General features: G+C 37.7%; 1 protein-coding gene across 1 annotated transcript in view; it reads left to right on the forward strand.

Annotated features, from left to right (window-relative positions):
• obscnb (obscurin, cytoskeletal calmodulin and titin-interacting RhoGEF b) overlaps nucleotides 1-17,225 on the forward strand; it is a 95,671-nt gene that overhangs the window by 44,013 nt on the left and 34,433 nt on the right. The window contains exons 36-46 of the mRNA XM_047368653.1: nucleotides 2,188-2,454; nucleotides 2,677-2,943; nucleotides 3,169-3,435; nucleotides 4,128-4,175; nucleotides 4,610-4,672; nucleotides 5,018-5,113; nucleotides 10,806-11,072; nucleotides 11,210-11,476; nucleotides 12,760-13,153; nucleotides 13,389-13,696; nucleotides 14,728-14,991. Of these exons, the coding sequence (XP_047224609.1) occupies nucleotides 2,188-2,454; nucleotides 2,677-2,943; nucleotides 3,169-3,435; nucleotides 4,128-4,175; nucleotides 4,610-4,672; nucleotides 5,018-5,113; nucleotides 10,806-11,072; nucleotides 11,210-11,476; nucleotides 12,760-13,153; nucleotides 13,389-13,696; nucleotides 14,728-14,991 (2,508 nt within the window). The remainder of the gene's footprint in view (nucleotides 1-2,187; nucleotides 2,455-2,676; nucleotides 2,944-3,168; nucleotides 3,436-4,127; nucleotides 4,176-4,609; nucleotides 4,673-5,017; nucleotides 5,114-10,805; nucleotides 11,073-11,209; nucleotides 11,477-12,759; nucleotides 13,154-13,388; nucleotides 13,697-14,727; nucleotides 14,992-17,225) is intronic.

Genomic DNA, 17,225 nt, shown 5'->3' on the forward strand with positions numbered 1-17,225 from the left:
AACCTTTCATATATTTTATTGAGTGTGTATGTGTAGCTAACTGGGAATTGGAAGGTAAATTCTGCAACCTCTTTGAAAATGTTTACAAATACAAATCTGAAAACTCTGGCTGGCATTTGAATTCCCCTGTTACTCTGATAGCCCTTAATAAAACCCAGTGCAACCAACTGCCTTCAGAAGCCACCAAGTTAGTAAATAGAGAAATAGAGTTCACCTGTGCATAATTTGAACTCAGTATAAATACAGCTATTTTGTGAAAGCCTTAGAGGTTTTATATAGAGAGCAAAAAACAAATAGGGATAACATTGAGGAGAATTTAAAGCAGGGTTAGGTTATAAGACAATATCCAAATCTTTGGTCATCTCATGGATGACTGTTCAGTCCATCATCTGGAAATAGATATAGTATGAACACAATAACAGACCTACCAATAAATGGCCATAATCTTAAATTGACAAGCTGGGTAGGAGGAACAATAAACACCAAACCAGCCAATAGGCTCACTGTAACTTTGGAGAAGCTGCAGGCATCCAAAGCCTAGGTCGAATCATCTGTCCGCAGGAAAACAATCTCATGCACTCACCAAAGCTGGCCATAGAAAAAAGCCATAATATTTTCAGTTTTCAGTTTGGCACAATCTATATACGTAGCACAGCAAACATGAGGGAGAAGGTGCTCTAGTTGCATGAGACCATAACATCACTTTTCTGCCTAGATGCAGAATACAATGTCTGGCTGAAAATTATGACTGCTATCTCCATGATGAAGCATGGTGGTGGCAGCATCAAGCTGTGGGGTGGTTTTCCTCAATAGGAACCAGAAAGCTTGTCACAGTTGATTGGTAGAGTGATGGAGCTACAGGGCAATCCTGGAAGAAAAATTGTTAGAGGCTACAAAAGATTTAAAGGGGACATATCATGCAAAATTCACTTTTCAGCCTTTTAATACATTTTGTTGTGTACTTGGTGTCTGTAGGAGTGCAGAAAAGTTGAGTTTAGCCTCTCCAGGTGTTGTGGAGATATCTTTACACTACCGGTCTAAGGTTTTACACACTTTCTCCTTTAATAGTTTTCTTTAAGTTTATGACTATTTACATTGCACATAGATTCTCACTGAAGGCATCAAAACTCTGATTGAACATATATGGATATATGTAGCAAATAAAAATTTGTAAAAGAACTTGAAATATATATCTTTTAGATTTCTTAAAGTAGCTACCCTTTGCTGTACTGTGTGAAATATTAACCTTTGGCTGCCTCTCAATTACCCTCTGGGAAGTTCTTTCAAAACTCTTTGGAAAACACATTTCAGGTGGCTACCTGATGAAGCTCATGGAGAGAATGCCAAGAGAGCAAAGCAGTAATCAGAGCAAAGGGTGCCTATTTTGAACAATCTATAATATAAAAATGGTTACATTGTCACATGTCACATTTTGTTTACTATATAAGTCCACGTGTGTTCATTCACAGTATTGTTCCCTTTGGTGAGAATCAACAATGTAAATAGTCATGAAAATACAGAGACCCATTAAGTGAGAAACTGTATCTAAAACTATTGCCCGGTAGTGTATATTCTGTTTGGGTCATATTTTTCAGTCGGTTCAGTTTTCTCTATCATCTGTTACGTTTTTCCAACTGTTACATCACAGTATTTACAGCGGAACAGCTAAATAAGGTCATGGACCTCGGTTGATCAATTTCACGTATCCACCATATTTATTCCTCACTGCTATTTTGTAGTCCAAGCTCAAGTATGCTCATGCTGAAAGAGGATAAGTTCGGTTCGGTTGTTAGGTGTATTAACCCACACAATTCATTACACAGAACCCCAGCATCAGAACATTTTCGAAGTGTCTAGTTAAATTGAATTTTTCATGGAAATCTAGGAGGGGCCTATGGAGTTACATTAACAGACCAAAGCATTGCAGCTTCACTTTATATAGACCACAACTGAATGATTTAAGTGTGAAAAGGAAGGATTTAAAAGCATGATATGCCCCTTTAAGGTTGGGGCAGAGGGTCACTTTCCATTGTTTTTCCCTATTACATAAAATTTCAATTAAGTATATTATAGTTTGTGGTTGTATGAAGACAAAATGTAAAATTTTTAAGGGGCATGGATACTGTTTTAAGGCACGGTAACATTTGTGGCATCCCACTGACAATGTACCAAATAATAACCATGCAGCCCAACCAGTGACCTTCAAACAGAAGTTGGAGAACCTGGAGGCTGACGAAGGAGCCAGTGCTACTTTGCATTGTGAACTTTCCAAACCTGGAGTCCCTGTGGATTGGAAGAAGGGAACACAGGTCCTGAAGTCTGGAGAGAAGTACCAGATGAAGCAGAAGGCCTCTGTGAATGAACTCATTATTACCAAAGTGGTGCCAGAAGACAGTGGAGACTACAGCTGTGTCTTTGGAGACCAGAAGACCACAGCCAGCCTCAAGATCAAGGGTAGGAGGAGGATTTATGATCAGTTCATTTTAACCAGTTTTTTTTGATTGTCTGTTCTTCATGTATGTATTTAAGCCTGTTTGTTGTAGATCCTGTTTGTCATCAAAGTGTGCAAATTGTCAGTTTTAAACCTGGTTATCCAGTTTAATTGTACTTTGTATTAGTTTATGTACTATTTGTTGTGGCATAGCATTGACTAAGAACCAAATAATAACTACGCAGCCCAACCAGCGACCTTCAAACAGAAGTTGGAGAGCCAGGAGGCTGAAGAAGGAGCCAGTGTTACTTTGCATTGTGAGCTCTCCAAACTTGAAGTCCCTGTGGAGTGGAAGAAGGGAACACAGGTCCTGAAATCTGGAGAGAAGTACCAGATGAAGCAGAAGGCCTCTGTGAATGAACTCATTATTACCAAAGTGGTAGCAGAAGACAGTGGAGACTACAGCTGTGTATTTGGAGACCAGAAGACCACAGCCAGCCTCAAGATCAAGGGTAGGAAGAGAATTTGTAATCAGTTCAATGTAACTTTCTTTTCATTGCTATATTTAAGCCTGTGTGTTATAAAGCCTGTCTGCCATCAACGTTTTTGTCATAAATGTGTGCAAACTGTCAGCTTGAGGCCTGGTTACAGTTTTCAGTTTAGGTTTGCTTCATGTACATTTATTTACTATTTGTTGTGGCATAGCATTGACTATGTACCAAATAATAACCATTCAGCCCAACCAGTGACCTTCAAACAGAAGTTGGAGAACCTGGAGGCTGAAGAAGGAGCCAGTGTTACTTTGCGTTGTGAACTTTCCAAACCTGAAGTCCCTGTGGAGTGGAAGAAGGGAACACAGATCCTGAAGTCTGGAGAAAAGTACCAAATGAAGCAGAAGGCCTCTGTGAATGATCTCATTATTACCAAAGTGGGGCCAGAAGACAGTGGAGACTACAGCTGTGTATTTGGAGACCAGAAGACCACAGCCAGCCTCAGAATCAAGGGTAGGAAGAGGATTTATATGAAACACTACAATGTACAAAATCTTTTGTTACTACAACATAAATTAGCCACTTGGAAAACCCAAGTTTCATTGATAGGGGATTCTTTTTGTTAGATAAATATGGTCTATGTTTTGAATTTGCACTGTAGTTTGCTATTTTATCTGAAGTTTGCTATTTGCTCTTGTGTTTGGTTGTGTTGTTGTGTTTTCCTTGCTCATCTAATGTTCCTGTTATGTGTGCCTGACATCAAATTCATGATAGCGTTCACTTATTTATTGTTTGATTAACGGTCGTTGTGTGGAATGTTTCACTGTGGTAAGCTCACCATTGTGACATTTTGAATGGTTTTATTTTGTCTGAAACATTGTGCATTCCTTCTAGGGCATTACGTTTCTCGGGTTCAGAAATTCCAGAAACAAAGCATTTTATTTTGCTTCCGTTACTTGTTGTTTGGTATTTATGCAAAGCTTGTTTCTTGTTGCTTCTTTCTAGGTTTTTGTGCAATCAAGCTAGTCCTTTCGGTTCTCTGTCATGTTGTTGAAGTAGCAAACAGTTTGCATTTTCTTTTCGAATGTTTTCCAGTTGATATGTTGGTTTTAGTTCATAAAATTGTTTGAATGATCTGACAAGTTATGGCACACTGAGTTTGCATTATTTTTGCTCAGCTGTGAATCTCTCTCCGCCTCCTTCAGCTGCTAAACCAGAACCCAGCACGCAGGAGACCAGAGAAAAAACTAAAGGTAGGAAGAAAGGATGGTTAGGGTTATTGTGAGCTTTATGTTCGTCTAGTTGGGTAGTTACGTCTCTGTTCCTATGCTGAGTCTTCCTTTAAATTTTGCTTTTGTCTTGTCTGTGCTGTTTATGATAGATGTATGTACAAATTAAGATAAATGTATGTTTCCCTAGTTTTAATTGTTTAAAGTTCATTGGCTGTGTCCGGTGTTAAGTGCAAATAAAGTTGCATTCCGGTACATGCTTCATAAACAGGCCACTGATAACAGCAGAATAGTATTGCTGATGCCAGGTTAAGGCATCTAAAACCTTAACTAATGTTTATATTGATGTTTCTGCTCTGTTGTTCTGTGATTTTATTTGGTAGAAGCGTTGTCTAATGGAAAGCAGCAGTTTAAAGGACTTTTCTAGTGTGACTGTTTCTGTTGTACTTGCATTTCAGTCAAGATGGGTGAAGTTAAAAGCATTGAGCAGAAGAAGCAGGAGATAAATGAAACTGTAAAAGGTAACTTTCTCAAGATTTTCACCTTGTTTGTTGTCTTTTTAGTAATGTTCTAAATGTTCAAACTACAACCTGTTGGGTTGTTAGCTGGCTGTTTAGCATGGCGTCATGTTTCCAGGCTTTTGAATAGCTCATTTTCAAATACCTGGGCTGTATTTCATGTTTGCAGCTTGGACATCTGCAAGTCTCTGTGCTCTCTGGGTTGTTTTGTTTGCTGTATGGAGGCTGACGGTTAATCTGAATAACGATTTGCACCCAGGAGCTTTGTTTCTCTGATGACCTAACTTAAGTGCTTCATGCAGCTGAGGTTTTATTATTTTAAATCACAGTTGTGCCAAAATATTGTAGCTGTCATCCTGCAGACTACTGGCGAAGCCCCTAAACAGCAGCTTCTAAAAGAGGAGAGTCAGAGAAGTTCAAAAGAGTTTGAAAAAGACCATGAAGGTAATGTGATAAGTTTGCTCATCTCTGTAAGATTGTGATGCTAATGATGTATTTAGCCCTAGCTGAGAAACTGTTACTGGAACAGCTGTCAAACAAGCCGCTCAGAGTAACGGGGCCAAATTCCAAGCACAAGGTAGCTTCTGACTCACATCTCCACACCATAGTTTGCTGCCAGTCTGTGTTTTGCCACGTAAAGGGTGTTCTCAATCTAATGCTGTCGCTTCCTTTTTGTTTTTAAGCGTCCAGATATATGATACATATTTGGCCCTAGCCTGGCTTTGGTGTTTGTAAAGTTTTAAAAGTCATGATTTTTTTCTTGTATATACTGCGGTAAATCAATTATACATTGATTGAAGCAACATACTTTTACTTGATTAGCTCCATGAGCAAAAAAGAAAAAAAAAGCTCTGCTTTCACATTTCCGGATTGTTATTAAATTGTTTGAGGAAATCCTAAAGTGTAAAGAATTATAGAAAAAGAAAAACTATAAATATTGTACTGAAGATATGTCATGTTTAATCTATATTCTGGATTACTAAAGTTATTATGACTTCATTCATGGATGTCAGATCCATCATCCAATCAGCTATAAGATACAATCTCTTAGTTTCTCATCGGGCACTCAGTCGAGAACTGCCAGCATATTTTAGTCCAGCACTATTATACAGACTGATGCTCACAAATGGTACTTTTTAAATTTGGTTTAGAATAAAATAAGCAAATGAATATGTATAATGTGAACCAAATCTTTCAGGCAGTTTTTTTTTTTTTTTATCATTATTATTAAGTTATTTTTTCCTTCACTAGGAACCAAAGTTAAAGGGCACCACTGTTAAACAAAAGACTCAAAGCTGAATCAAGGCTGCTACCATGGCCTCTGTTCTATCTTATAGCTTAAAAAATTAAAAAAGAGTTTATCATTTTTCATGCTCTGTTACAAGTGCACATAATTCTCCATTCATCTATGCAGCAAACAGAGATAAGTTTTAATGATGTTTTTATAAATTGTATGTAGCTTAATTATATTTACATTTCATGCATAATGAGATCAATGGAGCACTCTTCTAAAAAAAACAAAACTGTTTTCTTTTTGTGACATGAAACTACTTGCAGAAACGGTAGCCTAGAGTTCTTAAATTGAAACTTGTTGGGTGTTGTCTTGTTGTGCTGTTGGGTCTTAGGCTTTATGTGTGTTTGATCAAAAGTTATTTTGTAGTTTGCAGTTTTTGCTACTTATGTGGAAGAAATGAACTTTGGCCCCTACATCATTTCTTTACATTCTGAGTTACTTTTGTTGTATGCACTTGATGTGCGTAAAAAGACTTAACATTTTGTTCCCTTCAGTTGTGTATTTCTCTTAACATGAGTTTCATATGTGGATGATCGGTTCCTTTGTCACATTTCTGTGTTCAATCAACATAGTTGCAACACCACCAATAGTTAGAAACGTTTATAAAGAGGAGCAACTCAAGCATGATATTCAGAGAGGTTCAGCAGTCGAAGTGCGAGGTGAAGGTAATATGAGGTGTTTTTTGATACTGTGGTATCTATCTGTCCATGTTTATCTATTGTAGCACGAGGACAATAAACGGCAAAATTTAGCCATAGGGGTTGTGAGCAAGGAGTAGTAAAGTGTGTTTAATTTGTGATTATGAGCGTTATCACTTGGCTCTGATTAGTTGTTGCCATCTGGTTAGAGAGCAGATCTTCACAGGTCAACATTTTGTTTCATCCCATCTAAAAGAGTGGCTTTTGGGGCAGGTAAACTGGTCGGAAAGTCTCTTGCACCCTTTACATGTTGCTTTGTTCACTGCTAAGACACTGAACCACCATGTAGCCCTCAGCATGTTTGGTGTGTGATCATAGGGGACAAGTGTTTTATTAATACATAATAAATGGTTTAAGAAAAAAAGGTTTTCAACTACTTTGTAAAACCTACTTATTATTGAGTAGGTACTACTCAGCGTACTCATGCATTTCTAAGGAGTTTAGCATTTGAATAATATCTTACACCACACATTGTATACGTCTTAGCATTTGCATTGACTTTTATTGATATTAGTTTCAAATAATAGACATTTATTTTGTAATAGATCTAAAAGTCCATTTAATCCTGGACAAGTTCTTCTTTCTGTAGCTTTAAAGTTAAATAAGTTTGTTTTTTATTAGGTGTCAAAGGTATTTGTCTTTGATTAAGCTCACAAGTGAGAAACAGCGGTCAAGCTTTGGCACAATAGCATTAATTGAGTTAGGATCAGTGTATTTAGATAACAGTACAGGTGCAGAAAAGTGCTATTGTAAGGCTTCTTAGTGTGAAATTAGGGAAGGTGGATGAAGCCTACCATACTGAGATGTCAGCAGGTGTAAAAAAGCAGGTGAAAACAGTATGGTTTGGGAATGCCTTGTGTCAAGGGAGGACAGTGAAACACAACTTCTTTGCATCAGAGCATATGGGTCATATACTAATACGCATTGATTTATTTTACAATAGCAAACTTTTTGCTATTTATTGCTATTTTATGTGATAGAACAATGCATAGTAGTGTAAAGTGGGACAAAATGATACATAGTTAGATACAGTTTTTACAAATGAAAACCTCGAAACTATGACCTACATTTGGATTTAGCCTATTTATTTTGATACCTCTCAATAAAATGCATTGCAGTCAATTGTACTTCAGTAGACATCTAATTATTAATATATATATATTAATAATAATTATTAATCATAATATATAATAATATATAATATTAATTTGGTATTACAGACATTTGTTTTTAGCAATGTCTTTGTAGAATGTAATTGCACCATACTCTCATTGTCTACAGTAAAACTCTCAGTTTTAGATGATGAATAGTGATAGTGATGAATAACACTGCTCTGTGACAGGTTCAAAGCTTCAGAGATGGTTTTCCAACTTCACCCTGCTTTAAATCTCTGCACAAGTGTTTCACTGAACTGTCTGCTATGTTCCTTGGTCTTCATGACGCGGTAACAGTGGCGTGCACAGATATTTTGGGGGGCAGGTGCTCAAGTGGAAAAAAAGGGCACCTTGTGCGGCACATGGAGCTGTCGTTTGCCTTTGTAGTGTGAGATTTATTACAGGCACAACATGAACATAATTTATATGTATTACTAAGCACCCCCAAAACAAACTGTCCTGTGGGTTGAAGGGAAATGACCACCCTTATTAAGATTAATAAGGCAACAAAATTATCGTAGACCGATTTAAAGTTAGATTACCGATTCACAACCTGAACTTCCTGAGTCAAATTTGAAACTTACGTTATCCTTCTTTTTTTTTCTTTTTACACACTGAGCACAGTGTTTGTCTTGACTATATCGTTCTGTACTTTTATCACAAAATGTCTTCTGCACCAAATAACTTTATGTTGTAGCAAAGCAGGTTACACTGCCAAATTTACCAGGTAGGTCACACTAAATGAGTTATCTTCAGAAATGTGAGTAACCAGTGACCATTCTACAGTGTAAATCAACTATACCCAGAAAATGAGTTATAAAATCTTTATAGTCAAAATGAAACCAACATCAGAGAACATGATCATAAGAAGAATCATCTATACTTCTGCATGTAGCCAGTGTAATATATAACAGAAATTATTCTCAGAGAATAAAAATTTATGAGATTACAAGTCTTGAGAACTGATAAGATGTCTGCTATTTAGAAAATAAAATATTCTGATCACATCATCATTTTTACACACACAGAAGTAGAAAATACAACTTAGCCTACATGCCCCACATTTACAAAACTTTATTAAAGGTATTTTAGTAGTGTATGAATTGTAATGTTAACCAGCTGATTTGGCCGTATTTGCAATAAAAAAAATAAAAAAAACATGAGTCAAACAGAAGTCATCATGGACCATTATAGCAAATGTAATACCGACATCTATGAGATATATTTGAATTTATTTTTTTCTTCTGATTTAATCTAAGAGTTAAATCGTAGACATCCTCCTGGCGCCTGGTGGCGGCCATAGAAGACATAGCGGGTAAAGGTATGCCATTGATTGGCCTGTTCTGTTTAGATAAAATGGTGGCAGGTGAAGTTTTAACTTTTTCATCTGAAGTTTAGGAAGCAAGTATATTCGTTTTGTTTGTTTCCTGGATGGTTAGCCGGCCTGTCGGCAGGGCAGGGCTCTATCTGACGGCGGAGGGGAGGAGAGAAGAGGTAAGCTGGACCAGCGCACGTCCACCTCTCCGCTCTGCTCGCAGCCTGTCTCCGCTGAGAGACACACGAGGCGGGACACGTATGTGTGTTGGCGAGGGGGGGATTTCAAAACGTGGGGCACTTGTATTATAGGCCTTTAAATTCAGAAATTTTACCTTGGGCCACACACTATACACTGTAATAAAAAATTAAAAAAAAGATTTCAGGAGGGCACTTTTTTCTCCAAAGGATAAAAGGACAGGTGCTAGAACCACCTAGCGTCTATTTGTGCACGTCCCTGCGCGGTAATGTTCTCTAATAAACCTCTGAGGCCTCAACAGAACAGTTGGATTTATGCCGAGATGAAATTACACACAGTTGGACACTTTACTTATCAGACGACTTCTGACAGGAGTTGGTCGCACTGGATTTTGTTTTGAGGTATCCCAATGAAAGGGGTTTAATACATAAACATGCCCTACTTTTGTAATTGTAAAAACCATATCTCATTTTCCTCCCAAGCCAAAAATCCAAGGGGTATACTATAATTTTACGTAAGGCACTCTGGTGATAATGTGACCTCACTCTGTAAAAAATGTGTAAGTGACATGAAAATGATCCTGGCTAGTCAAAACAATGTTTAAGGTCAGGTTGTACCCTGGCAAAGTCAGACTCAAACATCCCTGTAAAAATGCCCGATGTGATGCCACCCAGTTGTGTGCCAGAAAGCTTTGCTGTGTCCTAATGCAGCAGAAGAAATATGAAGAGCCACTCAAGTACGCCTACACTCAAGTAATGTTTCAGCACAAAGGCTCTCATTACAGTACTTTCATGTGTCTTTTCTGTTTCATTTAATTTTTACTATTTTAATACTATTTGTTTTTGGTGGATATTGAGTTTGAACTTGCACTCTGGCATCTTATCCCTCATCTGTCTTTTTGGCAATGAAACACTTGAAACTTGAAAGTATTAAATATGCCACTTCATCCCACTCCACATCTTACTCCTTTTCAAATCTAACACGCTTGTCTAAATGTTGTCTTCAAAAACGATTTTGCTCTCCGTGATGTGGTAAAAAACACATTTCTGTGGTGTTAGTTGAATGGGCACTTTCAAAATATGTGTGGTAGTGACACTTAGTGGTCAAAGCGGGTACTGTCATCCTGATGTCAGCCTTTAAAGCTGAAATGGTAAGGGATGTTTTCTGTGGAGTCTGTGCAGTGTTTCTTTCTCATCACTGTGTTTTCTAATTAGATGTTTGTGTGGATTGTCTGTGATCTTTTTGGTATAACCTATGAAAGCCAAGTTTGCTTAATGTACAAAGGTTTATCAATTGTACGTGTGTGTATTTGTGTTTAAGGGCCATTTTTTATTTAACAAAAAAGGGCTGTTTTCAAAACGCAAGCCGTGATCTTGATAGGATAGCTAATGTAAAAGACTGGTTTGTGTTTGTAAATTTTTAAATATGGTATTAGAGCATTAAACTCAATATTGTATTTAAATAATTGATTCCTCAGTTGTTCCCATCATATGCACTAAAGACCTGGAAAGCCAAGTATCAGAGGAGGGAGCAAGCATCACTCTGCATTGTGAACTTTCCAAACCTGGAGTCCCTGTACAGTGGAAGAAAGGGACTGAAGTCCTGAGTTGTGGAGAAAAGTATCAGATGAAGCAAACAGGATTATGTTACAAGCTACAAATCCTTGATTTGACACCTCATGACACAGGGACCTATTCATGCTGTTCAGAGGACACATTAAGCTCTGCATCTCTTGTAGTAAACGGTACGGTGAAGACCATCTTGTTTTCCACCCATCAAGTCTGTCATTTTACATCCACATTAATTACGTTTCCCATCACTCTACCTCATAACTTGTGTTCTTTACTTTCAAATAATCACTTATGTCTTATTGTTCTTCAGCATCCCCAGTGTTTTTCACAAAAGAATTGGAAAATCTAATATTGGAAGAAGGACAGAGTGCCACATTACACTGTGAGCTTTCCAAGTCAAGCCTTTCTTTGGAGTGGAGGAAAGGAGAACTTGGCCTTTGTCCGTGTGCCAAATACGACATTAGACAAACAGAGAACCTGGCTACACTAATAATCCATAATGTAGAACCAGAGGACTCTGGAAGTTACACGTGTGACACTGGTGAATGTCAAAGCACTGCAATGCTAGCTGTGAAGGGTATGCTTCCCACAATCTACTGTTGCCAAAATGCTTGAGTAGGATCATCGTTTGTCCGCGTAAGATTGAATCAATCAGGATCTAAACTCAAAATCAGGACTTTTGTGAGATGCTGTCTCTGGTCCTGCTTTACTTACCTTTTCATATTCTTTAGTGCTATAAAAAGTATTAATATCCCTTGAACTTTTGCACATTTTGTCACAGTGAAACCACAAACTTCAGTGTATTATATTGGTATTATGTGATAGAAAAGGGGTCAACAAACTTAACAATCAAAACTGCCATTTTTGTCTTCGGTTCTATTATTATTCTCCTCTTCTCGGGCTTTAAAGCCTATATGGCCCTTTGGAAAAGATAGCTAAACTAATTTTTTTAAGTAGGCTATGTTGTATTTAAAAATATCCCATTTAAAATTTTATTCCTAATACATTTTAAAACGAGACAAATCTAACTTTTTTAGAAAGAGAATGTTTTCCATTTTATCAACAGACAATTGTGTGTTTTGGTTTGATGCCTAATGACAAAAACACTTCCTGTACCAATTGGTGTCATTCTCTTGTGAAAATTGTATGCAGATATTGGATGACAATTCTTAAAAAAATTATTTGACTAGTCTTTCCCATTACTTTCAAACTTGATATAACTGTCCACTTTCATATAATTTAAGTTATTAGAGCCAATGAGAAGGGCCTAAAGAGACACATGTGGTTCCAGAGCCACAGGTTGAAGGCCCCTGTGGTAGGCCAAAACAAAGCAATAATCTTTGTGAGGCAGAAGGAAAATGACACATGGTTTTTAAAGACTGTTTTTTTTTTTAACTAATAAAGACCTGAAACATGTGGCATAGATATGTATTCAACCTAACTTTTGCTGCAAGTCTCTAGGGTTATATCTCCGCCAGATTTTGCATTTCAGCTGACGTTTTTGCTCATTCCTCTTTGCAAAAGACTTCATTCTCACTCAAACTGGATGCCCACAGCATGATGCTGCCATTACCATATTTGTCTATGGGGATGCTTTGTTTAGAATGATTTGTAGTTTTACTTTTCTATAACTTATGGCATTTTGCATCAAGACCAAAGATCAAGTTTTATCTCATAAAAGCCCCAAAAAATACACAGGTGTTCGCAGTTGTAAAGTGACAAAATGTTAAAAAGGTGTAAGATTTTGAACACTTTCACAAGATTCTTTTATTGGTTTTATGTTCATGTGGCACTAAAATACAGATCATACTTGTACTCTTATTTCTCCTAAACTTTGATAATTTCTTTAATTTCCCACAGCCAAACCTGTCCTTATTAAAACCAAACTACAAAACCTGGAAAGACAAGCAGGAGAGTGTGTCAGCTTTCGCTGTGAGATTACCAAACCAGGAGCCAGTGTGGTCTGGAGGTGTGGCGACAAGGTCCTGACAGCCAGTAGCAAATATCAGCTGAAACAGGAAGGGACTGTGGTCGAGCTTGTTATCTATAAACTGCAGGGAAGCGATGCAGGAGACTACTCCTGTGATACAGGCTTTCAGAGGACTTCTGCGATCCTTACTGTAAATGGTAGGATTTATTTTCATGCATCACTTGGAGACCCACCTTCACATCCCCTATCGTGTTGTCTTGTTTGCCAGTTTCTCACCAAGAAACACTTGAGCATGATTAGAAACCATTTTAAAACCTTCAACTGAAAGCCCTTTTCGAGATCCATTTTCATGTTTCTAAATTTTTTATTTTTGCACATTGCCTAACATCTCCTCCAGCTCTTTGCCCACTTAGATATTGAGCTTGAACACTGATCTCACTTTTTCTGGTCTCCCATCCTTCCTAAGTATTAACTCACCAAAATGTTTTTCCTCACTTGGTGCTCACAATATCAGCCTAGCAGAACGTTTTAGAGTTTATTAAAATCTGCACAACCTGAGCTTTTCATTATCTGTGTGCTGCTGCAATGTCTCTGCAGCCGTTGAAGTTCTCATCCTAAAGTTCTTGGAAAGCTGCGTTGTTTATGAGGGGGAAGACGTCCACTTTGAATGTCAGCTTTCTCATGAGGAGACTCCACAGATCCAGTGGAAACTCCAGGACGTCCTGCTGCAAAATAACGAAATGAATCTGATAAAGTCTGAGGGCCGGGTGCACAGCCTCGTACTTCGAGGTGTCACAGCAGCTGACTCTGGTACAGTCACTTTCACTGTGGGAAATCACACCTCCACTGCTTCTCTCACAGTCCGAGGTAAGAAAGGTAGAAGTAGTCTGAAGCCATTTCCTCCAACATTATTATTTGGACTTTTCCTGCTTCTCTCTCTTTCTTTATCCTTGTGAGAGATAATGTAGATGTATCAATACAACACTTAAACTTGAATCTAAATTGTTCTCCTTGATATCTACTTCTTTTCATATTTGTGAAATATTAAGAGTTTTACGTAGATCAATATCCCCACAGGTAATGCCATGTTTAGCATCAACTTTCTATTAAAACTGCAATACATCCCTGTTTGCTTTTAGTATATCATTAAAATTACATATTGCTTGTATTGGATTAATATGTTGTGTTTTTCTCCGCTATATGTTGTTGTTCACTATTTTATTCCAAACCTTTTCTTCATTGTAAGTAAGAAGTTGTTCCTTGTTTTACATAGTGCCATTATAGTTTTAGTGGAGCTTTATGCCTTCAGCATGTAATACACTGACTGTATAGTATTTATGAAAGATGCACCAACCTGAGACGTTTGGGGCCTATTTTTGTATTTGTACGTTTTGACGTCCAGAAACTGATTTTAATAAATTGTTTATCAGAATTTGGAAGAGAGGTTTTTTTCAGTGCATCTCTAGAGATTACTACAACATTTGTGAAGTTACACCTCTGACAATGAAGGCCTACATTTCTCTTTTTTCCATGAAATGTCTGTACAGTTTTCTGTCAAATAATTGATTTTTAAATATTTTAGCTTCTTTTATGATGCTCAAACACAATCACATTATAGATCATGGTCCTTTCCACCCGGTTAAGGTTCCCTTCTAAACAAGGAAGTTTTTTGTCATAGACCAAAGTCCTTTAGATCTCATGTTCTGTCTTGATGGCGTGTTATGTTATGCTGTATGTTATGCATGTTGTATGTTGCTTTTAGTGTATAGTCAACATCATATTTATTCACAGGGTCTTATGTAGAGGCAATATTCACCTCCTAAACTCCTAAATTCTATTTTCTAAATAGTTTATAGTTTATATTTCTCATCTTTTTTAACTGTTTCTCCTGGCAACAGCCCCAATATCCTTTAAAAAGGAGCTGGAAAGCCAAGAGGCCACAGAGGGAGGAGAGACCACACTGTCCTGTGAGACATCCAGCCTTGACTGTAAGGTGACCTGGTGGAAGGGCTCAACTGTCCTTTCTCAGGGAAAGAAGTACACCATTCAGCAGAGAGCAACCACTAACAGCCTGGTGATACATAAGTTGGTCAAGGAAGATAGTGGTGAATATACCTGCGATACAGGAGACAAGAAAAGCACTGCTACGCTGACTGTAAAAGGTAACTGCTTCTTTATCCACCTGCCTTCTTCCTTAGTTTTTTTACAAAACCATCTGATCACAAAAAATAATCAAATCTTCTTGGAATTACATGAAAAAAGGATATACCAAATCTATTTCAATTTAAAGTTTTTACCAATCTGGTCATGACCTAAAATAAACTGGTCCCTTCCAGGTCCTAATATTGGCTCAAACGCAACATCAGATATATATATATCAATAGAGAGATATCGATAGAGAGATATATATAGATATAGATTATAGATATATCTCTATCTATCTATCTATATATATATATATATATATATATATATATATATATATATATATATTGTACAGACCAAAAGTTTGGACACACCTTCTCATTCAAATAGTTTTCTTTATTTTCATGACTATGAATATTGTAGCTTCACACTGAAGGCATCAAAACTATGAATTAACACATGTGGAATTATATACTGAATAAAAAATGTGAAACAACTGAAAATATGTCTTATATTCTAGGTTCTTCAAAGTAGCCACCTTTTGCTTTGATTACTGCTCCGCACACTCTTGGCATTCTGTTGATGAGCTTCAAGAGGTAGTTACCTGAAATGGTTTTCACTTCACAGGTGTGCCCTGTCAGGTTTAATAAGTGGGATTTCAAGCCTTATAAATGGGGTTGGGACCATCAGTTGTGTTGTGCAGGAGGTGGATACAGTACACAGCTGATAGTCCTACTGAATAGACTGTTAGAATTTGTATTATGGCAAGAAAAAAGCAGCTAAGTAAAGAAAAATGAGTGGCCATCATTACTCTATGCGTTACATTAACGCTCAGCTTGGACTCCTGCTTACTTGCACTGCTTTACTTGCACAATGATCATCTGCACTGTTGTATTGCTCTTGCATCTTATACTGCTCTATATTTACTCTCACTCACTTAAAACTGTGCACTTATATTTATATTATATTGTAGATATGTTTATACTGTTTAATTTGTATTGTATTGCACCGACTACGCCAAAACAAATTCCTTGTATGTCCAAAAACGTACTTGGCAATAAAGCTTTTCTGATTCTGATTCTGATTCTGATTCTGATTTAAGAAATGAAGGTCAGTCAGTCCGAACAATTGGGAAAACTTTGAAAGTGTCCCCAAGTGCAGTTGCAAAAACCATCAATTGCTACAAAGAAACTGGCCCACATGAGGACCGCCCCAGGAAAGGAAGACCAAGAGTCACCTCTGCTGCGGACGATAAGTTCATCCGAGTCACCAGCCTCAGAAATCGCAGGTTAACAGCAGCTCAGATTAGAGAACAGGTCAATGCCACACAGAGTTCTAGCAGCAGACACATCTCTACAACAACTGTTAAGAGGATACTGTGTGAATCAGGCCTTCATGATAAAATAGCTGCTAGGAAACCACTGCTGAGGACTGGCAACAAGCAGAAGAGACTTGTTTGGGCTAAAGAACACAAGGAATGGACATTAGACCAGTGGAAATCTGTGCTTTGGTCTGATGAGTCCAAGTTTGAGATCTTTGGTTCCAACCACCATGTCTTTGTGTGGCGCAGAAGAGGTGAACGGATGGACTCTACATGCCTGCTTCCCACCGTGAAGCATGGAGGAGGAGGTGTGATGGTGTGGGGGTGCTTTGCTGGTGACACTGTTGGGGATTTATTCAAAATTGAAGGCATACTGAACCAGCATGGCTACCACAGCATCTTGCAGCGGCATGCTATTCCATCCGGTTTGCGTTTAGTTGGACCATCATTTATGTTTCAACAGGACAACGACCCCAAACACACCTCCAGGCTGTGTAAGGGCTATTTGACCAAGAAGGAGAGTGATGGGGTGCACCAGATGACCTGGCCTCCACAGTCACCGGACCTGAACCCAACAAGTGCTAAGCATCTCTGGGAACTCCTTCAAGACTGTTGGAAAACCATTTCAGGTGACTACCTCTTGAAGCTCATCAACAGAATGCCAAGAGTGTGTGGAGCAGTAATCAAAGCAAAAGTTGGCTACTTTGAAGAACCTAGAATATAAGACATATTTTCAGTTGTTTCACACTTTTTTGTTCATTATATAATTCCACATGTGTTAATTCATAGTTTTGATGCCTTCAGTGTGAAGCTACAATATTCATAGTCATAAAAATAAAGACAACTCTTTGAATGAGGTGTGTCCAAACTTTTGGTCTGTACTGTATACATATACTGTATATATATATAATGAACTGGTCATAAACAGAG

Source organism: Girardinichthys multiradiatus, chromosome 6 (genome assembly GCF_021462225.1).
Source record: "Girardinichthys multiradiatus isolate DD_20200921_A chromosome 6, DD_fGirMul_XY1, whole genome shotgun sequence".
NCBI lineage: Eukaryota > Metazoa > Chordata > Actinopteri > Cyprinodontiformes > Goodeidae > Girardinichthys > Girardinichthys multiradiatus.